At 33.1% G+C, this 24323-nt stretch overlaps 1 protein-coding gene across 1 annotated transcript in view; it reads right to left on the bottom strand.

Annotated features, from left to right (window-relative positions):
- Ythdc2 (YTH domain containing 2) overlaps positions 1-24317 on the bottom strand; it is a 73537-nt gene extending 49220 nt beyond the window's left edge. Inside the window, exons 1-8 of the mRNA XM_019206072.2 lie at positions 24234-24317; positions 22988-23078; positions 13450-13646; positions 11977-12176; positions 5953-6119; positions 4710-4812; positions 3619-3775; positions 286-393 (exon numbers count right to left, since the gene is read on the bottom strand). Of these exons, the coding sequence (XP_019061617.1) occupies positions 286-393; positions 3619-3775; positions 4710-4812; positions 5953-6119; positions 11977-12176; positions 13450-13646; positions 22988-23076 (1021 nt within the window). The 5' untranslated portion in view covers positions 23077-23078; positions 24234-24317. The remainder of the gene's footprint in view (positions 1-285; positions 394-3618; positions 3776-4709; positions 4813-5952; positions 6120-11976; positions 12177-13449; positions 13647-22987; positions 23079-24233) is intronic.
- Positions 24318-24323: the final 6 nt, after the last annotated feature.

The raw sequence follows: 24323 nt of genomic DNA, 5'->3' as shown, positions 1-24323 counted from the left end.
TGGAATATAATCCAGAATGAAAAGATATGTGTGGGACAATATCCTAACATAATTTTATACAATTATACACAAGAGAAAAATACTTTTAAGTGTCCTTGTACCTCCATAATATAAAGCTGCAGTACCTCAGAAAGTCATTTTGTTGTTGTTGTTGTTTGTTTTTTCCAGTACTGGGGATGGAATTCAGAGCCTTGTGCTTGCAGGAGTTGTGCCACTGAGCTGAATCCCTGACCCGAAAGTTTTTTTAATGGTTATTTCTTTTTATTTCTTTGATTAAAAACTTACCTCGCTGTTTTTCTTTTTTATACTTTAACATTTCTTTGTTTGTATACCCAGTACTTCTTAAAATATCTTCCAGAAACATTTCCTTTACTTCAAATGGTCTTCCTTGTACTAAATAACAAATTTTAAAAAGTCAACATGCATTTTAGAAATAGGTCACATAAAAACATGAGGATACCAATCTAATGAATCAAGGTATAGTAATACCCAGTTGCAGAGTTCAAGTGACTGTCAATATTGGCCTCTAAATATAATTTTGATTCATAGACATCTGTCTAAAATAGACAATTAACTGCTTTTACTTTACACAGCTGTTCATTTGTTTTTCTCTGTTTAACCAGATAGGGTGGTGTCTGGCATAACATTAAGTACCAGGAATACAAATGGCAAGCAGAAAGAGAACTATTTCCTGCCACTTTGTGGCATAGCAGCACAGCAGACAGACATTAATCCAATAATTCAAAATAAATGTAAAAATAGTTGTGAAAAGTCCTATGAGAGAAAAGCGTAAGACACTGTAATAGAATTGACTGCATTAAGAAAGGATCCTCATGGAGAAACCAAGGCAAAAGAAAAAGGAATAAACAAAACTTCTAGAGACCAGGCACCCAAACTGCACCCAAAACCCACTTATTTAACCCAAAGTGCCAACACTTCGACTAAACCTAGATACTGAGAGGTTTTAGTTTAGAAAAACAACATTTATCTGATCCTCAGCTGCTGGGGCCACTTGGCTTGCATGCCCACTGCAGCAAACGTGACATAGCTTCACCACCACTAGACTAGGTTCTATGGAAAAGGGTATGCAGTGAAGAAAAACCAGCACAAGCAAAGTCCCTGTGGTGGAAGGAGTATGATGTTTTCAAGAACCTAACAAGACTAACCTATTTAAAAAAGAGTGGAAACAAAAGAGTAAAGAAGGGACTGTAGTTCAATATTAGGCAGAAATATGTATCTCACTAAAGGTCTTAAATTTGTCATAAAATAAAGGTCATTCAAAGATTTAAGCTCAGGAGAATTCTCAACATCATCAGAATTTCACTTCAGAAAACATTCTGGCTGTGGGGTGAGAATAGATTTAAAGAACAATTAGAGGGGTTTTCAGCTCTGAAATTCCCTTACACCTCACAGCAGCTATCTATCTTGTTTCTTTTCCATTTTTTCCCTGAATAAACTGTCTTTTGTTATCCTTTTTTTTAAAAAGACAATTAAAATGAAACTAGGCCAGCTATGAACAATGGTAAAATGCAGATAACAGATGACAAAACTTTTAATAAGACTGGTGATAGTGAAAATGGAAAAGAAGTAGAGAGGAGTCTTGAGACAGGAGACAAAACTTACAGAACTTATCCATTACAATGGATATGGAGGATGGTAATGGTGGAAGTGTCAAATAAAATTCTTGGATGTCTGTCTTACACAGCTAGAAGTACGTTACGCTGTAGTAACAAGGAAAATTGAAAGGAGAAATAGAATGGCTGGAAGTTGAGGTTTGATTTAACATATATCAAACATGAGGTGCCAAAACAACCTTTCAATTAAAAGATGCACAGATTTTATGTGACTAGCCACCAAAAAACTATTATGAGAAGAATGTACAAGTATATGACGTAGATGAAAAGGTCTACAGTAGTATAATTAAGCAAATCAGGCAACAAGAAAAAGAAACAAGCAGTCTGTGTAGATTAAGTAGTCAGTTTGGAGGATATTAGAAGTGAGTTGCTTATAAGATATCTAACTCCAAAGCTGTGAAAAACCATGTGAGTTGAAAAATATATATGAGCTATCAGTACACAAGAGAAAGCAGAAACCAGGCATGAATAAGAGCTTTCAGGGAAATTAAATGTGCATCTACAATAGTAAGCAGAGTGCAACGAAACAGAAAGGAATAAAGAAAAGAAACATAATAAAAAAGGAAGAATGAATAGAAAAAAGAAAATTGATCAAGGGAATAACCCTAAAAATATCAATATTTAAGCAGTAAGCCAAAAAGAAAAGCTCTGAGCAGGAGCTTTGAGCACTGAGGGGGCGGTGACCATGAGAAATAAAACAGAAAATTGAAGTACAATATTTTGCCTAAAATCTGAATACTAGGCTTGGCAATTAGATAAGGGTTAAAACAACACTGGCAAAAGTTCACACATGAGTAGCCCCCACCTTTTAAAACTAGAAATCACATCAGCATTTTGAAAAAGTAAAATGGCAAAAGCTATCAAAAATAAAAATGGTATTTTTTTTACTTAGCAATTTTGTTTTTAAAAATCTATACCTAAAAGTAAAAGTAAAATTATCAGGATAACATGCAAGGATGTTCTTTACAAAAGTATTTATAGTAGAAGTTGGCGACGAGGGTGAATCTAGAACTAGTCTGATACCCAACAATGAAGGAGTACTTAAATAAGTCATAGTACATCCACATTATAAAATACTAAAACAGCTGGTTATAATAAATTAGATCCAGAGTGCCCAAAATGGAGAAATGTACATGATTTGTCATATAAATAAAGCAAATTATAAATATTACGTATGTGCACATTTTTGTAAAAAAAAAAAATATATATATATATATATACACACACACATACATATACATATGAACATGGCCAACCAACAAAGGACAGATACAAAGCTTTCTGTTTGCTTGTTTTTGTAGTTCCCGGGATCGAACTCAGGACCTTGTGCTTGTGAGGCAAGTGGTGCTACTGAGCTAAATCCCTGGTCTTCCACAGAGCTTTTAAACTCATAATACATGTAATAAAAACAGGATAGGGACATATGAACTTTTTCTCTCTATATCCCTGTATTATTTAATTAACGTGTGTACAACTTTTATAATTTTTGAAGAGTAATTTGAAAAAATTTTAATGATGGGACAAAAACAGTTTTTATTAAACAATAGCAAAAGTTAAGCATCAAAAGAAGTAAATGAGCATTAAAAATAAGTACTTAAATATCAAAAGTATCAAAAGTAAGTTCTTAAGTATCTAAAGAAGGAAATATGAAGTAAATAAGAAGTAAACATGGGATTGTAGATTCATTTTTTAAGGAATACAGAATAAAGGAAAGACACTACAGGACAGGATGTAAAGGAGAACATCTGGCCAAAATAAAATCTATTTCTTTTAAGATGAGAGAGCTGCGTTTACTACACAATGCCAAAAACTATAGATAGAAAAGTAAAGGTCAAAGCGGAGAAGTAAAACATGAGCCCTATCTCACAGGAAAGAGAAAATAGATGTCCTCTGCTTTCAAACATTATAATTTTTGTTAGAAAAAAATTAAACTCCAAACTGTTTTTCATACAAATTACAGAAGGAACGTGATAATTTAACTTACTATAAATCACTGGACAACTTCCAAAATATCTTATAAAGAGATTTACATCCAAAGCAGCACTAGAAAGAATCAGTTTCAAAGTTGAGTGCTTTTGCAACAAATCTCTTAACTTCGTAAGTAAAAAATCACTAAATCGATCCCTCTCATGCACTTCATCCTGCAGTAAACAGAAATAAAACCATGAAACAGCAAAAACATCATGGATGCCCAAGTCTTTAAAATAATAGCAGTGTTATACTTACACTAATTCAAATTAAATATGGACAATCAATATTAGCAAAAATTTTGTATTATGAGTAATTTGGAAACAATCAGATTTCATCAATTTACTATAGATGACAAAGTATTTCCAATAAAATATTAAGCTACATAAACTACAAAAAATTGCAAATTAATACTGGGGGGTTTGTTTATTTGTTTGTTTGTTTGTTCTTGCAGTACCAGGGATCAAACTCAGGACCTTGCATTTGCAAGGCAGGCAGCAACACCACTGAGCTAAATCCCCAGCCTGTCTTATTTTTTAATATAAACAAAATCAATTTAAAACGGTTCTGTTGGCATCAGGGCTCAGATGCATCCTTTAGTTTGGGTAAGTTTCCAAAAGCTGCTTATTAAAAGCCCATGTTTTTCTGATATAAACTAGATAAAAGCTTAAAATTCTTTAATAAGAGGATAACTTATATTCTCATTTTATCGTGAGCTAACTTAGCAACCTAACTATGAAGTTGAACGCCTACAAAATAGTACACATTCTTACAACTAGGAAACATGACATTAAAGAAGGGATCAAATGACCAAGCACAGAGATAAAACTATTTCTGGAGAACTTTTAAGTACATGCATCATTTTCATATATGAAAAACATATCTTTAAAACTACTACTTTGTTTTATTTTCTCCCAAAAGGCCCAATGGTAAGAATATTCTTATTTAATACAAAATATTGATTTATAATAATTATAGAAAAAGTTACCTTATCATATTAGCCTATTTAAAAAATAAATTCTTATTTTACCCACTTTTAAAAATGTAACTATGTATATAATGTTATACAGGCTGAGCTACATATGACAAATTCAGCAATACTCTTACCACAATAACATGTGTCACAGTTGACAATGTACGATCACCTGCCATCAATGTACGAAGCAATACCCCATTAGTGCAAAATGTCAGAAGCGTCTTTGGAGAAACCCTTTTTAAAAAATAAAGTAAACAATTACAAATATTTTCTCTAGTTAAAACATAATCACTTTAAATGCTAGTGCTATGTACTTGAATAAATATAACCAAAGTAACAGTGTACTGGTATATACAACTTAACAAAATTATGTGATGTATTTTATGCCTTACAATCTCAAAAACATTATTTCTAGTAGTATTTTACTAACTAATGCATTTTGTTAAAATTTTTAAATAGGTTTTTTTTAAAAAACTTTAAATACATTTTACCTTGGGGAAAAGCACATAATAAATGAAATCAATTTTTAATCACTATTAAAAACAGGGTTGAGGCCAGGGATTTAGCTCAGTGGTTCTGCTGCCTGCCTTGCAAGCACAAGGGCTAGAGTTCAATCCCTGGTACCAAAAAAAAAAAAAAAAAAAAAAAGGGCTGGAGAGACAGCTCAGAGATAAGAGAACTTGCCTAGCTTTTGTAATGCCTGGAGTTGGAGCCCCAGTACTACAATATACAAATACACACACACACACACACACACACACACACACACACACACAGTACTACTTGCTAAGATGCTATTTCTAGTCCTACTGAAGGTTAAGCATCGTTTATCAAAAAACACAAATCTAAAGTGCTCAAAAATATAAATCTAAACTGTTTCAGATTTGAAAGCATTTCAGATTAAGGATGCTCAATGAACAAACCATACCAACATTCCCAAATCTAAAAAACTCCAAAATTTGATACATCTCGTCTCAAAGCATTTTGGATAAAGGATATTCAACTTGTATACCAATGACATTGTAACTCAGTCAGTAAAACTCACTGTTTGCGTTAAACTTCACATCAAACTTGTGTTCCATATGTTTTATTAGTTTCATTTTATAGAGAAAACAGGCTCAAAGAGATGAAATAACTTGTACTGATCATGAAACTATAAAATCAGATTTGTATCCTGATCTAAACTCTTTCAAACCACTTATTTGAAACATCACTAAGTTTAGACATGACTTTAACATCTCAATATAGAATTACACTTGAAAAGATAATCATTTAACTTTTCAAAACATCCTGTATTTCTAGTGAAATATATATATATATATATATATATATTTCATCTTTCATAAGCATAACAAAAAGCAGGACTGTTTTTACCTGCTTTCTAATCGAATCTGATATCCAATTGTTTGACCAATTCTTTCCCTTCTCTCTGCAGCAACTCTTTCAGCCACAGCAATAGCTGCTAATCGTCTTGGTTGAGTACAAAATATACGGCAGGGAATACCGTTTTTATAGCAATCATCTAAAAGGAACTGAGGAATCTGTAACAGAAGTTTTAAAGTATAAAAGAACAAGTATTTTACATACCTCAAAACCCAAGTGAACCAACTAAAAAATCAGTAGAATTAAAAAAAGTTCTGTAACATGCCCAAATATAAACAACTCTTATGTAAACAGTAATAATCAGCTAAAAATGTAATTTTAAAACATCTTGTTCACAATGGAAACAAACTAAAACATTTACAATCAAATTTATCAAGAAATATTTAAGACATATATGAAAAAGACTATAGAATGCTGCTTAAAAACATATAAGAAGACTTGGATATAAAAAGAAACATTTTGTGTTCCTGAAGGGTAGTTTAAAAACATTAATTTTCTATAAAATCTCTATAAACCAAATTACTCTATAAAATAAATGACAATGAAAATTTAATTGTTTTTTAACAGTAAAAAGCATAAAGAAAACAAAAATAGCCTATAATCCTAGGACTACAAATAGTTTTTTTTCTTTTTTCAAAAACTTTTCTAAACAAAATTGAAGAGTCCTAAACATTCAAAATAAAAACTAAAAATCTTACCCACAGTTACGAGTGAGTGTTCTCCATAACTTTAAAGTTTCTTATGAACAGTTCCAATAAAAGAAAATTTACACAATTCAGAATATTTATGTATTTTAAAACATGTTTTTTATTCAGTGACTACCGTATATGACATTTATAATTAGTAGCTTTCATTTAATATATCAAATCTGTCTAATCCATTTGACAGCTACATGTGCCACCTTAAGTGCCATAATTTAAAAAATAATGTAACAAATATTTAAGGAATCTCCAATTTTTCATGTTATTAATGTTGTTGCTGTTTAGAAAATGCTGTCGTGAAGCTTTTGCAAAGATATAAATCACTAGCAGCAGAAATGTTCACAAGTATGTGTTCCCAGAACGCAGAAAGCTGAGATAGGAAGAGTGCCACGAACTGGAGGCCAACTTAGGTTATACAGTGAGTTTAAGGCAAGCCTAATACAGTGAGACCCTGTCTCCAAAAAAAAAAGGAAAAAAATAATGTTCAGAATATACATATTTTTTAATTTGGACAGAAAAATAATCAAATTATCCTCCAAAATATTATATATCCTTATCGACAAAGTAGAAAGGTTGTTTGCCAACACACTGACTAAATACATTTTCGTCATTTTAATAGCTTATAAATATAATTATTTTTATTTTCATTTTTTTAAATGTGAGTGAAAAAAAGAACCTCTCACATATTTCTTAGCCTCTCAGGTTCTTTTTAATTAACTAGTTCATCCAAAAGCATAAATGTAAAAGAACTACCAAGACATATTTCAAAACTATATGATTTTAGAACTACAGAAAATCAAAGATAAAGAAAAGATCCTGAAAGACAGAGAAAAAAAAGCCTTACTTATGGAAGTGCAACGGTAACTACTTCTGACTTCTAAGACAAAGATAAGACTTCTTAGACCAGGCAAACAAAAATAGAGTGAAATAAAATATTGAAAAGATCCACCAACCTAGAATTCTGTACCTTTCAAAACTATCCTTCCTGCAAGGGGCCAAGGATTTAGCTCAGTGGTGCCACCGCTTGCCTGCCAAGCTCAAGGTCCTGAGTTCCATCCCAGTACCAGAAAAAGAAAACAAACAAAAAACTATACTTCAAAAATGAAGTATTAATAATTTCTTGGATGAATAAAAACTGATGGTATTTGTTACCAGTAAACTCTCTAGCAAGAAATGTCCCCAAAAAAGAGAGAGAAAATAAAAAATAATATAGGCCAGGAACTCAGATCTTCATTAAGAAAGGAAAAGCATCAAGAAAAACTAAGCGGACATAAAATCAAAACTTGTTTCTTATTCTTAATGGACCTAACAGGCAACAGTTTGTTCAAAATAATAACACAATGCACTTGATTACTTTGGTTTACATACACAGTTTATGGTGGGAGGGAAATTCATGTATGTCTGCATGTAAGTGAAAGGAATGACATGAATAATATAAGGGACAGCAGGCAAGCATCAGTATTACTTTGTTATTTAAGACACACAACCTGTGACATGATATAGTGTCATTTCAAAGTGAATTGGATTAGCTTCAAATGTACACTGCAAACTAATTCTAGGGTAAGTACTCCAAAAGTAGAAGATAATAAAGAAGAATATTATACTATATTTTGTAAACTATTAAAAGTAAAAGCAGGATCCTGATGGAATAGATGAGAAAAATGGAATATAAGTAAGAAACAAAAGAAAAATGGATACTAAGCAAACTAAGATACTCAACTCTCAGGATCAAACAAGTGCAAATTGAAATATTTTTTGTTTATTGAGGCCATACTCAAGTGAAATAAGACACACGTGTAAATACCACATAGTTTCTCTAGTGTGAAAAACTAAAAGTGTAAATAAGATCCAAATTGTATAACTGACAATGGGAAATAGGAAGAAAAGGTATAGGGGAAGTGGGAAGGGTAGGGGAAAGGAAATAAGGGAAAAGAAACAATACAAGGAAAGGAAAAAATGGAAACAAAGTCTTTGTAAATAGGGAAGCGGGAGGGGGTGAAGGGAGTACAGGGGTAAGGGGAAAAAATGTGAACCAAGATCTGTCACGTAAAGGTACAAGATCCCAATGATAAATGTACCTTGTACTGTATACTTTAAAAGTACCAATAAACTCAATGAAAAAAAAATGAATCAACAGGAAAAAAATATTTTTGGCTTATCAGACTGACAAAGGTAAAATATATACTAAATATATATACACTTTTAAAAAAAAATCCATCTTAACCAAGCTTTAGAGAATACTTTCAACACTATTTTAATACATTAACTCATTTTAAAGTTATTTTGTAATAACTAGTTAATGTAGCTACTAAAATTGTAATACAATTTTCTTAATCTGGTATTTACCCAGCTAGGATTCATCCTACTAAAACTCCCAGAAATATGCAAAGAAATATTAGACAGTAAGTATATAAAGAAATATAAGACAGTAAGTACAATATAAAAGTAAGATTCTTGCTCTGTCAATTCCTAGTTATATAAACCATCTGTAAAAAGAGGTAATAAAATCTACATGTTTTAGGGTTACTGAGAGGCTAAAATGAGACAACTGTATTAAGAACACAGCATATGTAAACATTTATTATTATAAAAATATTCAGGAATACTATGTAGATTTTTTTTATGAGATATATCTCTAGGTACTAAAAAAATTAATTTCTATTAAGTGAAAGATAAAAATGTATGTATGTCATTACTCCACATTTGTTTTTTAAAAATATGTATCAATATTACAAAGAGATATTTGCGGGCCACGAATTTAGCTCAGTGGCTCTAGCACCTGCCTCACGAGGACCTGAGTTTGATCCCCGGGACCAAAAAAAAAGAGATATTTGCTTTAAGACTTATTTATATCAAGGCTGTGAAGAGAACAAAAACAAAAAAGCACAAACACCACTTCCCAATCAGAAACTTAACTCAAAACTTCTGAAAACAATTCAGAGGGTGGAAAAAATATTTTCCATATGCTTAAGTTTTACATAATATACATAAATAAAAGAAAAATTCAAAAAGCATTAAATTTAATACCATTAAAGACAAGATGAATTTGGCCAAAGATACTATTGTATTTTATATTTCAGACAGTGGAAACATTGCTAATTTTACTTCAGCTCTTTCACCAAGATTATTTTTGGGGGGGATGGGGTTGTGTTTTTTTGGTACTGGGCTTCAAACTCAGGACCTTTCATTTACCAGGCAGGCATGGTGTCACTGAGCTAAATCCCTGGCCCCCAAGAAGAGTATTTCGTATATGTAAACCCATTAGATTAATAGTTTCTTCTTGAAAAAGAAAGCATATAATACTTACTAATGAAATTCTAAAATATCTTTTCACACCTAATAATAATGGTACCATTATGACTGTAAAAAAAAATTCCATAATTCCAATATACTAGTATCATTACAATTTTTTTTTTTTTTTGGTACCCAGAATGGAACTCGGGTCCTTGTGCTTTTGAGCCAGGTGGTAGAACCACTGAGCAAAATCCCCAGCTATAAAAGACATAATTTAAATTGGACAGAGAGGCACATGCCTGTAATCCTCGCTACCTGGGAGGACAAAGCAGGATTACAAATTCAAGTCCAGCCTAGGCAACTTAAAAAAACTGTCTCAAAATAAAATAAAAAGAGCTGGAAATGTAGCTCAGTCGTCAAACATTTGCCTTGCATGCATGAAGCTTGGATTAAGTTCCTAATATTGTAAATAATTACAATTACTTTAATTATAATGTTAGTAAAATAAAAATATTTAATCAAAACTTCTATATTTAATCTCTATTCAACACAGTAATTAAAACTGCTACAATACTTAATAAAATTTACTCTAATACTAAAACAGTGGTGGTAATCAAAGACATTCAGATGGCTTTCAGAGTAACTCCATATTTCACTTAATCATACCAAGACTCCTGATGAAAAAAAAAATCTATATAGTTATCAGTTAAAAATATCATCGCATTTTTAATTATTTAGTTTTACAAGCTCAAGTTTTGATGATAAAGAGTTATTCTTCTGTGAAAATGGTTAAATCCTACAAGCTAGTACCTGATAAAATTCACAAACTCTCTGTTTTGAATATGACCCCCAAAAGTTTGTAAGTATGAAACTTAATTAACAAATTATCTTGTTGATGTGTTTGGAGATGGAGCCTTTCTGAGGTAGACAAGACTAAATAAGGTCTGAAGAGTAGAGCTCCTACAATGACCTTAGTGGCCTTAGAAGAAGAACTAGGGCCAGGGATTTGGCTCAGTGGTTCCACTGCCTGCCTTGCAAGGTAAAGGCCTCTGTTCGATCCCCGTTACCAAAAAATAAAAAAATAAATTAAATTAAAAAACCCAAAAGAGAGGTGATTTTCTCTGTCTTACGAAGTGATCTTTTCTACCATAGCATAATACAGACCATCACCAGATGCCAGTGTCACGCTCTTGGACTTTCCAGACTCTACTAGCTAAGAAACCTCTATTTATAAATGACCCAGTCTGTAGTATTCAGAAAAAGCAACAGAAAATGGAGTAAAACATTCTACTATATACAACCTTACCTAGTGACAAAGTTTATGAAAGCAACCAATATAATCAAAGAAATCTGAAGCAATTGTCAAAAACACATTTTTTCCATAGAGGAAAATCTGTAAATATATTATTTTACCTGAGCCTGTACTAAAAGAAAGTTAATTTTAATACTGATGCTGAAATGCTGGAAGTTAAAGAATATAAAAAAGGTCATATTGTGCCACACTTATTTCTAACCTTTTACAGAGTGGAACTTCAAATAAAGTACTTTTGATTTTAAGCATCCGTGTCAAACCCATCACGTTAATTCCATTCTTCAGTCAGCTTTGTATCAGTATTTGTTATATGGCTTTTACTTTAATTCCTACATGTACAACACTATATAGAGTGCTCTACAGAAATTGTCTCTAAGCTCCACCCTAACAATTATTAGTCTCATTTTTAAAATTAAGACTCTTGCTCACATATGTTAGAAAACTAGGCTAAAACTTCACATACAATACAGGGAAAAACTGGGAATTTCAACCCAAGGCTAAACCTACATTTTTTCCACAATACTATACCCATCCCCCATTTTAGTAAGAAACAAACATATTAGTTTAAAGATAATTAATAATTCAAAACATTTCTTTTCTACTGATTTCTCAAAATGTACTCCTGACACTAATTTATTTCTGAAATAACCACTAGAATCACTAGAAGTTTATTTTTCTGTTTTAAACAGATGTAGTATAAATATGATATAAAACTACAACATGGAATAATTTTTACTTTCTACTTTAAACAACAAAAGAAACACAAACCTGTGTGGTCTTTCCAGACCCAGTTTCTCCTACAATCAAAACTACTTTATTTTCCTTAATTATTTTAACAATTTCTTCTTGTTTCTCAAACACTGGCAAAGACTGCCTGAAAGAATCAAATTCAGATTCTCCTCTTTTCACTGGAATTTGAGGTATGCCATTGTTGAGTCGTCCACTTGTCTTGCTCATTTCTCGGTTTTCTTTGAGAATTAAAAAATAAAAAAAAAACTGATCAAAAGTGTTACAGATTAGCATCGTAATTTGCATGTAATTCGTTTCAAGTGTTTTTCTCAGTCCACATAAAGTTAGCAAGCAATGCCTCAACTGTTGTACTACACTTGCTAATCTTATAGAATGTTAGAAATGTCAGTATCAATTACAAAGCAAACCTCTCAAAAGCACTTCTAATGCATAATGTATAAAAATGAATAAAAATTAATCCATCAATTGGTGTTAAAAAGCAAAACAATTTTTATAATCTAATTATATTCAGGTTAGGTGTTGCTATCAGAAATGCCAGAGAAAATTTTACAGTAGTTAATAATGCATAAAAACTGCTACATAGAATATGAAAACACAATGCAAAAAAGGAAAATATATGTTTAACATTATACACGTAAGATCAAGTGACCCAATAAAATAATGTGTATCATCTAAGTATTAGGTACTAAAAATAAACAAATATCCTAATCGAACATTTTTTAGACAACATTCACATTTATTTAAGCAGGTAGAAATAAGGACAGTATATTTTATATTCTCCATATAGGTCAAAAAGTGTGCCATTTATCAAGTTCTTTGATATCTTAAGACCATCTACTTTCTACATGTTGTACACCTGCTCCAACAGGCAATATGCAAATTGTCACTAGAGGCAATAAAAAAACTTTTTCTAACTTTGAAGTTATTTTTCCAAATAGTAAAATGACAACTTTATTTCATGAACTAAATGTATTAAATTGAGCAATTTAACATACTGAAGTTTTTGCCCCATCCCTTAGCAGAAGCTAAAGGTCCAATTAAAAATCCTACACATTAGTGCATCATGGAAGTGCAATATAGGAAGGTCCAGACTTTGGAGTAAAGTCCCAGCTCTGTAGTTTACTGGCTGGTTGAGTATATTTGAACAAATTATTTAACTCTTAATCAGTTTGATGAGGAAAATTCCTATCTAGCAAAGTTTGCTATAAGGCCTTACACAAAGATTAGTATACTGCATCGTACAGTAAAGGCACTATAAACAATAACTATCATTATAACACTTAAAAAAAACACACTTGATTGAACTCCATGATATGCCTTAATACTGCATTTTGTTCCAAAAGCTTTCATAACTCTTCGTCATTTCTGGCAAACTATTCAACCTGAGAAACTTACTTCATTTCATATTAGTCTTTTAAAACAAATTTAAATGGAAAAAGAACAGTCATCAAATATAGGATAAACAAGGAGACTCCCCCAGAAAATACATACCAGCTTCAACTGCAAACACATTTCCTCTTTCTGTTTTGGGCAGAAGTTCAGTACGCTCTTTATTGGTGACAGGAAATCTCTGAATTAGGCTCCTAACAGCATGTTTTGTATTATGAGTCAAATTACAGGTCATCATTGCATGAGCTGTTTCTGATCCATCTTTCTTCTTCACAGTTAGGTATCTATTTGCTCCCTTTCTGAATATTAATAAAAATCATTTATTTACTATAGTCAATTTGTTTACATGATGTATGCCTACTTAGAAAATGTCTCAAGCAAAACACTGAAAAAAATCAAAATGCTTCAGGATAAGATACTAAAAATCCCAAAAATTCTATAAAGAAAGACTTTGGGCTCAAGTGGCCATGAGACTTTTTAATTAAAATTTCAAAATTCTGCAAATCCAATTTTAAATAAGCAAAAAGGCTTACTTACCCAGAACCATTAAAAGTTTGTCTTTAGCAAACTTCATGGTAGATAAACATTACCAATTAATTAATTAATTAATACATACTGGGGAGACTCTGAACAAAAAACAAAAAATAATAATGAAAAAATTATGGTTGACTCTTTAGTATGTTCCACTAAATGCTTCCATCGTATATTGATTAATGTCACACTCCCATGAAAACCTGTTAATACAGCCAGTTTTAGTGGCTGGACCAAAAAATACATAAATCTCCATTGCTGACAACCATTTAAGGTACTTGTTTTTTTAATAAAAGAAATTTTACATAGCTGCAGACTCTATTCTTCAGTTATAAGGTAATGATGACCTAAACTATTAAAATTATTTGAATATAACTATTCATGTTATATTTCAACAAATATAGACCTGACTGTGTCTTTTATGGCTTCTGCAGCTCACTAGGGAAAATGTTACACACAAAGCAACTTCCAAATGTTTTGATTAGTAACATGTATCTCTAATCTAGCAATGTAGTACTGGTTAACAGCTAAGCTGTGAAGGCACACAGACTAGAATTTGAATCCCAATTCTACTATTTACTAGCTTGTGAAACTGTAAGCCAATTATTTAATGGTCCTGAACCTAAGATAAAAAGAATACATATTTCAAAGGACGATTCATATATTTAAGATGGCATTATGCAAAGTATTGCAACTCTTACAGAATAAGCTCCAAATAAGTGAAGCTATTACAATTATAATCAGGAAAAATATCATTTCTTAAACTCAAAAAGAGTATCCAACCATTTCATAAAATGTTTTACAATTTGTTAATATTGTTATCATACAAGGTATTAAAAAAAGAGCAACAGTCACAAATATAATGAAAATTAAAAGTAAAATTTTATAATTTTTCTGATTTTCATTAGATTGAAATATATCAACAATATCTTCACTGTAAGAATAGGACAAAAAAAAAGAATAGTACTGAACTGGAAATTAACTTATATAATTCTATCTATATGTCTTTTAAGCGAGATTTTTAATTTCTGAATATTCCTTAATGAATTTCTTTAATGAAATCTTTCCATGTATCAACTCTGTAAGTGCTCAGTGATGATTTAAATTATGAAATAAAAAAGTTAAAATGTGACATCTAAAAATTTAACTTATTTCCATGATAAATCAAAATTATTGAATTCTAGAGATATTCTCTGTAGCAGGTCTTCCTATGGACCTTTCTGAAACTTCACATTAACTGCTACAGATTCATCATTCTCTGTAAATCACAAAAGTTTACTGAAGAGGGTAGGAGGGGGTGAAGGGAGGGCAGGGACAAAGGGAAAAATGAGAATCAAGACCTATTATGTAAAGGTACAGAATCCCAATGGTGAATGTAATTGTACTGTATACCTAGATTGTACCAATAAATGCAATTAAAAAAAAAGTGACTACTAAATCAAAAACCAGCTGACTAGTGTTCATCTAGTAATACTCTTTCAACTAATTATATGACCAAAATTAAATGATTTTACTTCTCTAACGATGTACATTAGCTAATAAAGTCTCTGATCCACCTAGCAACTCCAGATTTTTTTAAAAATTCACCTTTAACTAATTTTCTTTTATTTATTTATTCGATTATTTACCATATATTGTCTGAGCATTTACTTCTGTGAGATACCAGGGAAAAAGCTAAGATTACAAACTAAAATATACTCCTTCCTCAACAAGCCCATGGACAAAATGGATTCAATTGAAACTTTATTAACCCAAGTTGCCTAATATAATATTTATGCATAAAAAATTCATATTAAGCAAGTACAAAGTGATTACCATTTAAAATTTACTGACTTCATTCAGCACAGGTGATAGGGCAGAAAGATAACATCAACCAGATAGTTTGTTTTAGTAAAAGATTCAACCTCTGCCTACTACTAGTGCTTGTTCCTACTACATTCAGCACTATAGCGTCAACAATATATGATATCATTCTAAGGTGACTAACACTACACGTTAGCAAAACACTTAAAGATTTCCTTTCCAAAGCATAATTAACTAGAAACTAGCCGAACATGTAGAAAACATACTAGGTAAGTAAACTGCCCAAGAATTTTTAATAAAATGCAATCCCTATATGTGCCTTTTTAAGTATAAAAGTAAATGTTGGAACTAAGCCCAGGCTTAGTCCTAGATTCAGTCCCTAGAACTCTCCCCCACCCTCAAAAAGAAAAACTATAATATAATCAAATTTAGTACAACTTTATATTAATTTGTCAATTACTGAGCATGTTACTGAATTTTAACTCAATAATCATATGCTTTAATATGTTCTACTTCCAAGTGTGAGAATAAAAGATCAAGACTCAAATGACTCAAAGAAAATGACTACTTACAGTTGACAGCCACTAAAGAGTTACTGTCCCTAAAAAACAAAATACTTAATTTTGTATCTCCACTTACATTTCCATTAGGCCAATAAATGCCAAAATCTAGCTCTGGGTCATGCTCTCCCCAATATAGTAATATAAAATTACAATTTACTTCTAGAGTTTGCATCATTCTAATCTGTAATTTTATAACTACAAGAAACTAATAAACCAACTAATTAACTATTTTGTCACTAAAAGGAACACAGCTACTTTCACGTGGTACCACACTATGTAGTAAATATGATGGTCTTAAGGGTCATAAGTAACCTGAAGATAAGATCTATCTAGTATTTTTGTTCTAAGCCTCAGAGGACCCAGAATACTACTATAAACTTACAAAAAACCATAAAAATAATTAGCTAAACATTAACAGTGTTCAAATCCTGACTCCAACACTTGTCAGTCTTGTAATCTTAGAAAAATTAATTTACATTTCTAGGCTTTAACTACTTCCTCTGTAATACAAGTATCAGATGTTAACAGAATCCATTTTATTAAAAAACTGCTATGAAGTATTAATGTTAATCAGTTAAACATCTAGCTCAATGCCTGTTGCATAACAGTACTTAAATGCTGGCGACTGTTATAATCACTGGACACTGAAGGATTTTGTTTTCAACGGATATCTAAAAATTTAATGAGTTCATTACTTTAAATCCATTTTACTATTTTAGCTGGGGGAAAGGGGAGGTATGAAACCTTTCAAATAGGAAGTAAGGGAGACAATAACCTAAATAGGAAAACAGGGTCTTTCTTGTGCTATATAGCCTTCAGAGGTTAGAAGAGTACTTCAGTACCAATGAAGTAGTGACTTTGGCAGTCTCAGGATAAGAAACATGAACTCAGAAAACCTACTTTCACATACTTTGTACTTTCTCATTTCACAAATTTTTAATGAAGTTTATTTGTAAATTCTATTCTGTCTAATTTGGAATAAGCAAAATAGGACAGCAATTATGTTTTGGATAGAAACAAGCCAAAGATTCAAAAAGTATGCTCTCAGTATTAAAACATAGTGACCTCAACTGAGGAATAAAAGCAAACAAATTATGAGGTGAAATTTTTATATGTGAAACTTGACAAGAATTTCAAAGAAAACCTTAGCTTACACTAAAGGTCACAAAAGTAGGGTATTACTCCAAGAATATTTTCACTAAAAGAAGAGCAATTATAAAAATAATCAAAACTAAATTCAACCTATTAGGAGAAAATGAAAAAGAAATCCATCACACATGGTGGCTTCATTTTTTAAAGAAAGGCTAGCAAAAAGAAAAAATATATAAATTATCAAAACAGAAGACTGAGATCTATTTTCTAAAATCTTCAAAGAAGCCCAAACCAAACTATAAAATCTTAAGCAATAGCAAAGAGTAACCCCTTTAAACTTTACCATTAAGAAAACAGGTCTCCTAAGTGAAGGGACTGGCAAAAATTCAGGCAAAAGACACTTAGAATAACCATATTCAGTTGCCTAGCAGGATACAAAGTCAAAGAAATTAGAGAAAAAATACCTTTCACAATAGCATCAAGAAAAATTAGGGCTGGAGATTTAGCTCAGTAGTGTCACACCTGCCTTGCAAGTAAGTGCAAGACCTTGAGTTCGATCCCTGGTATCGAACTGGGGGGGGGATTAAACCAGGCACACACCCATAATCCCAGCACTCGGGAGGCTGAGACAGGATGATCACTGTGAGTTTGAGACCAGCCTGGGCTACACATAGTGAGTTCCAGGTCAGTCTCAACTACACAATGAGAACCTGCTTCAAAAAAAAAAAACAAAGAAAGAGAGAGAGAGAAAGGAAGGAAGGATTAAACACCTAGCAATTAACCTAACCAAGAGCATGAAGGACCTCTACAAGAAAAATTACAGCTCTCTGAAAAAGGAACTGGAAGATCAGAAAATGGATAGCCCCATGCCTGGACAAGCAGAACCAATATAGTCAAAATGGCCATACTTCCAAAAACTGTTGTACACATTTAGTCCACTCTTAATAGCATTCCTCACACAACCAGAGAAAACAATTTTAATATGTGTATGGAACCAGAAGGTATCAATGGTAGGACAGCAAAAGCAATCCTGGGTTAAAAAAGCAAAGCAAAAGGTATCACAACTCCGGACTTTAAATTATGCTACAAACCTACAATGACAAAAGCAGCATAATATTAAAAAAAAAAAAAATTTTGGATAAATGGAACAAAACAGAGGATGGAAAAACAACTCCAAGTACATTCAGCTACTTGACTTTTACAAAGGGACCAAAAACTTACGTCAGAGGAAAGACAGCCTCTTTAACAAATGGTGCTGGGAAACTGGTTATCCTTATGCAGAAAACTAAATCTAGGCCCTATCTCTCACCATGTACTCAACTAAAAGCAAAACAGATCAAAGACATAAATATTTAAACTGAAACACATAATTTTTTAGAAAATAAAATGGGTAAAATTCTTGAAATATAGGCTATCTGAGCAGAATCCCAAATGCACAAGAGTTAACACCAAGAATCGACAAATGAGATCCTACCAAATTAAAAAGCTTCAACACAGCAAAGGAAACACCCAAAAGTTTTTTCCCCACAGAAAGGGGAAAAAAATCTGCCAGCTATTCCTCAGACAGAGGACTAACACCTAGAATATATAAAGAACTAAAAAAATTTAGAACCTCCAAAATAGAAGACCCAATCAAAAACTGGGCCAACAAAAATGAACGACACTTCACAGAAGAAGAAATACAAATGGACAATACATGAAAAAATGTTCAATATTTCTGGCCATGAGGCAAATGCAAATTAAAACAACATTGAGAAATGTCTGTTCATTTCATATGCCCATTTTTGAATCAGGTCCTTATACTTGGGGGGGCTGATTGTTTTGAGTTCTTTATATATTCTAGATAAGTCTTTTGTCTGAGGGACAGCTGGTAAAAATTTTTTCCCACATTGTAGGTTGTCTGTTTAGTTCTGTTGATGGTTTCTTTTGCAGTGCAGAAGCTTTTTAATGACATGAGAATCCAGTTGTTGATTCTTTTTGCTAGTTCCCATGCTACTGAAGATTTGTTCATAAAGTCTTTTCCTATGCCAATGTCTTCCAGAGTTCTGCCTAACTTATCTTCCAGCAAGTTTACTGTTTCTGTTTTAATATTTGGATTTTTAATCAACTTGGATTTTAGTTTAGTGCATGGTGAAAGATAAGGGTCTAGTTTTAATCTTTGGCAGGTTGAGATCCTGTTTTTCCAACACTATTTACTAAAGAAGCTATCTTTCCTCCAGGGGGATGGTCAGCTACTTCGTCAAAGATGAGGTAGCTAAGTACATCTGGAGTTGTTTTTGTGTCTTCCAATCTGTTCCACTGATCCTCAGGTCTGTTTCTTTGCCAGTACCATGCTGTTTTATCACAGTAGCTTTGTAGTATAGTTTCAAATTGGAAATTGTTATACCCACTGCCATGTGTCTGTTGCCTAGGATGGCTTTTGCTATTCTAGGTCTTTTCTGGTTCCAAATGAATTTTTGGATTATTTTTTCTAGTTCTGTGAAACATAGTGTTGAATTTCAATTGGCATTGCATTGAATCTGTATAGCAGTTTTGGTACTATGGCCATTTTCACTATGTTGATTCTTCCTACCCAGGAGGAGGGGGACTAGAGGTTTCATTTGACCCAGCCATCCCTCTGCTGGGTATCTTTCCAAAAGAATTAAAAGAATCATATCAGAATGATATATGCACACCTATGTTTATAGCGGCACTGTTTATAATAGCTAAAACTTGGAAACAGCCCATTTGCCCATCAGATGGAAACTGGATAAAGAAGATGTGGTTTTTCTATAAAATGGAATACTACTCAGCCATAAAGAATGAGAAATTCTATTCATTCATAGGAAAATGGATACATATTGAGGATATACTCCTAAGTGAAATAAATAAGTCACACATGTGTAAATACCAAATAGTTTCTCTGGTATGAATAAACTATAATAGTGCCTAAGATCCTAATGAGATAAATGACAATGTGAAATAGGAACAAAAGGGCTAAAGATGTAGGGAAAGTGGGAAGGGTAGGGGAAAGGTAATAAGGGAAAGAAAAAAAAAGAGGAGAAAATGAAAAAATGGAAATAGAATGTTTGTAAATGGAGGGGGGGGTGAAGTGAGGGCAGGGACCAGGGGAAAAAATGAGAACCAAGACCTGCCATGTAAAGGTACAAGATTCCAATAATGAATGTAACTGTACTGTATACCTAAAATGTACCAATAAACTCCATGAAGAAAAAAAATTTAAAAAAAAATAAAACCCAGAAAAGCTAAAAAAAATAAAAAAATAAAAAATGAAACAAGATTGAGATTTCATCTTACTCCAGAAAAAATGGCTATCATGAAGAAATCAGAAAATTGGGGCTGGGGATTTAGCTAAGTGGTGCTGCTGCCTGCCTCCAAAGTGCAGAGTCCAGAGTTCGATCCCCGGTACCAAAAAAAAAAAGGAAAACAAAACAAAACAAATACTGACCAAAATAAAGGGAAAAAGGAACTTTCTTGTTGGTGGGAATATTAACTAGTACAATCAATAAGTAAAATAGTATGGAGATTCCTCAAAAAACTAAAACAAGAAATTGCATTTAAACCAGCTAGTCCCCTTTAAGGTATCTTCCCAAAACAGTTGAAGACACTGTATTACAGTGATACATACATATCCATGTCTATAGCAACACAATTCATTAATAGCCACTTTACTGCCTGAGGGGATTTTTAGTTTAGGTCAGTGAATGTTTTCAACTTTAAGGCCAGTGCTACAACAGTGGTCAGGTTCCTGAGCCTACACATATTACTTGTACATAGTCCACTAGATAGATAAACTGCTGTACTTGGAAGTGAAAACAGAGGATCTATCAAAAAATATATGGGCCAAACATGTCTTGAGATTCGTATCTTTCAGAGTCTAGGTAGTTTTTAGGGTACATTTACAATATGTTATATAGTACTCCTAAGAAGAAGAAGATGGACATCTTTTTCAGTCACGTATTTCTACTAGAAAATGTACAAATATTTACACCAAGGTAAAGACTTATTAACCTCATGCCAGTTTAATCAGACCAAATGGATTGCTACAAGTTTAGAAAACATATACGCAAGACATTTCTATATCAGCTACTTTCACATTAGTACCATGTTTTTATTAATATTTTCTTAATAAAGTGTTTTTCCTCTTTTCAACATAAAAACAGATAAGCTATAATTTTATCCTTTTTGCCCCTATCAGTGGGTCTCAATCTGGAGCTATTTTGCTCTGCAGGGATCATTTAGCAATGTTTAGAGGTATTTTGGGCTATCACAACTAGGATGGGAGTGTCAGTGGAATCTAGGAGGTACACTGCTGTTTAACCTGAATGCAAAATGATTTAAATAAACAGGGTCAGGGATTTAGCTCAGTGGTTTGGCTACCTGCCTCCCAAGCACAAGGTCCCTAGTTTGATCCCTGGTACCAAAAAAAGAAGAAGAAAAAGAAGACAAAATGATAATAGATGGATGAAGAAATGAATGAATTTTAACACCAAAATGTCAACAGCACCAATACTGAGCAATTTTGCTCCACATAGATACCACTATCGCTATTTCCAACATGAAATACACCTGCCACCTATCACTTAACACTAGGATATGTCCTGACAAATATATCTTTAGGAAATTGGCAATTTCATTCATTGTGCTTACACAAATTAAGGCCACAAAATCACTAAGCAATGCAATCTAATGGGACCACCAATATAGTCTGTCACTGACCAAAACACCATTATGAACCACACAAGTATAGTTCCACAGAATTTTAGAGTTCTTTGGATGGCTTAAATGGCTTTCCCTCTAAGATCATAAACTAAAAAAAAATAAAATAAAAAACATGCACACACACTATTTTATCTTCTTCTATTTTAATCATTTCTACTAAATATATATATTTTGCTTGTTTGTTTGTTTGTTTGTTTAAGCCAGGAATGGTGGCGCACTCTTGTAATCCCAGCACTGGGGAGGCTGAGGCAGGAGGATCCAGGCTAGTCTGGCTACATAGTGAGTTCAAGGCCAGCCTGAACTACAAACTGAGACTCTGTCTTGAAAAAAAGACTGGAGGAAATGAGGGTTTGAGACAAGGATCCTCCTGCCTCAGTCTCCTTAGTGCTGGGATTATAGGCATGTGACACCATGCCAGGCTCTTTCACCTTTGAACAGTTACTCTTCTTTATTAATATTCTGTAGAGGGCCAGGGATTTAGCTCAGTGGCACCGCACCTTCCTTGCAAGCACAAAGTCCTGAGTTCAATCCCCAGCACCCCTCCAAAAAAACAAAACAACAAAAAAAGATGCTGTAGAAGCCCCAAGTTGGAGTTACTCATCACTGAGTTCTCCCTTGCCTATGTGATCAACATTTTAATAAACTTGTTTTTCTCTTGTTAATCTTCTGTCAGCCTAATGGCAATGAACCTAAGATGGGAAGACAAAATTGTACTGGTACTCACAGTTCTGGGGGGCTTTTTGCCCTTGGGGGGTGACTGGAGGAAGAAAGAAAAAGCTAAACTTGGTACAGACCTGAATGAGTTTATCTACATACAATATAATTAAGAATAAGAAACTAAAATTGTAATAACAATTTAAACATTGGAAGATACATTTATACTTTTTGGTAAATAATCTTATTTAAAGTAAGAAAGGCTATCAGCTCACCCTTTACTTTTAGAGACCAAACCAAGAGATTGACTCAGTCGATGAATAAAAGCTCTTTCAGTACTGGTCAAAGAAGAAGGAAATTCCATTTCTGCATAGAAAAAAAAAAAGTACTGTAGTATTATTTGTGGATAACCAATTTTCTTTCAAGCAATATACATATAGGCAACCTGAAAAACATATGTACAAGCATATAATCAAATTTGTTCTACTTTATGTGAAAAGTAAATATTCATGGGCCAGGGATTTAGCTCAGTGGCACCTGCCTGCCTCCCAAGTGCAAGGTCCTGAGTAAATGCAAGGTCCTGAGTGCAATCCCCATTCAAAAATGAATGCATACCAAAATTCTGGTATTAATTTTTTAACTCATTAAACCTAAACATGATAAAGAACTCTGACATTCGACAAAGATTACTCTTGTTATTTATTTGTGCCAGAATCTGGAGTGGCTCTAATTACTGATAAACATATTTCTTACTATTTTAACTCAGTCCTTACTTGCTTAATTAACAAAAAGCTGGCCAGGGGTGATGGCACATGCCTGTAATATCAACACTTAGGCGGCTGAGGCAGGAAGTATTGCTGTTGAATTGCATAGCAACACCTTGTCTCAAAAACAAACAAAAAACTAATAAAAAGCTTATTTCCTTCTGTAATGAGGTCTGCTGAAGCATTATGAATTTTCAACAAGAAACTCCATTGTCTTTGCTTTCAAAAACTTATGAATTTGTATTTCACTACCCCAGGCTGGATTTGCTGTTTCATATAGCTGAGGCTGGTCTCCTACTACGTTATTATGTGACAAGTAGCTTTCTAACTATAAAGGAGCAGAACACCCTTTGTAAGCCAAGATAATATAATTTGTCTAAGTGTTTGGCCTGCTGCTTCGAAGATTTAAACACACCACTACATATTGTTACTACGCTTATATATCTTATTTTCTTCCATGTTTTTACATCTGTCGCTTAAACGCACCACATTTAAGGCAACGCCTATAGCGGCTGACCCACTGACTTAGCCGCCCAAAGCTGCTGAAAAACCTGGGTAAGAAAAGGTACCGCTTGGAGCAACCTGACCTTATTCCTGCTGCCAAGCAGATGCCCCGAACCCCGCAGACCCCCAAGAACCTTGCGGACCTTCACATCCCACCCGAAGGCCAACTTGGCTCAGGCCCGGGCTCCCCTCCCGCTGCGGGGCTGGGGGCGCTAGGGGCGACGGCCCGCGGGGTCCCCGTCAAAAAACTCACCTCGCTGGTCCCCGTACCGGAAGCGCTCCAGGGCGATGTTGACTGCGATCTTCACCTCCTCGTCTATACGAATTTCCTTCAGCCCCTTGG

Source organism: Fukomys damarensis, unplaced genomic scaffold (assembly GCF_012274545.1).
Source record: "Fukomys damarensis isolate Sample0158 unplaced genomic scaffold, DMR_v1.0_HiC HiC_scaffold_9, whole genome shotgun sequence".
NCBI lineage: Eukaryota > Metazoa > Chordata > Mammalia > Rodentia > Bathyergidae > Fukomys > Fukomys damarensis.
Note: the sequence above shows the minus strand (reverse complement) of the source record. Positions and strands in the feature narration are given on the sequence as shown.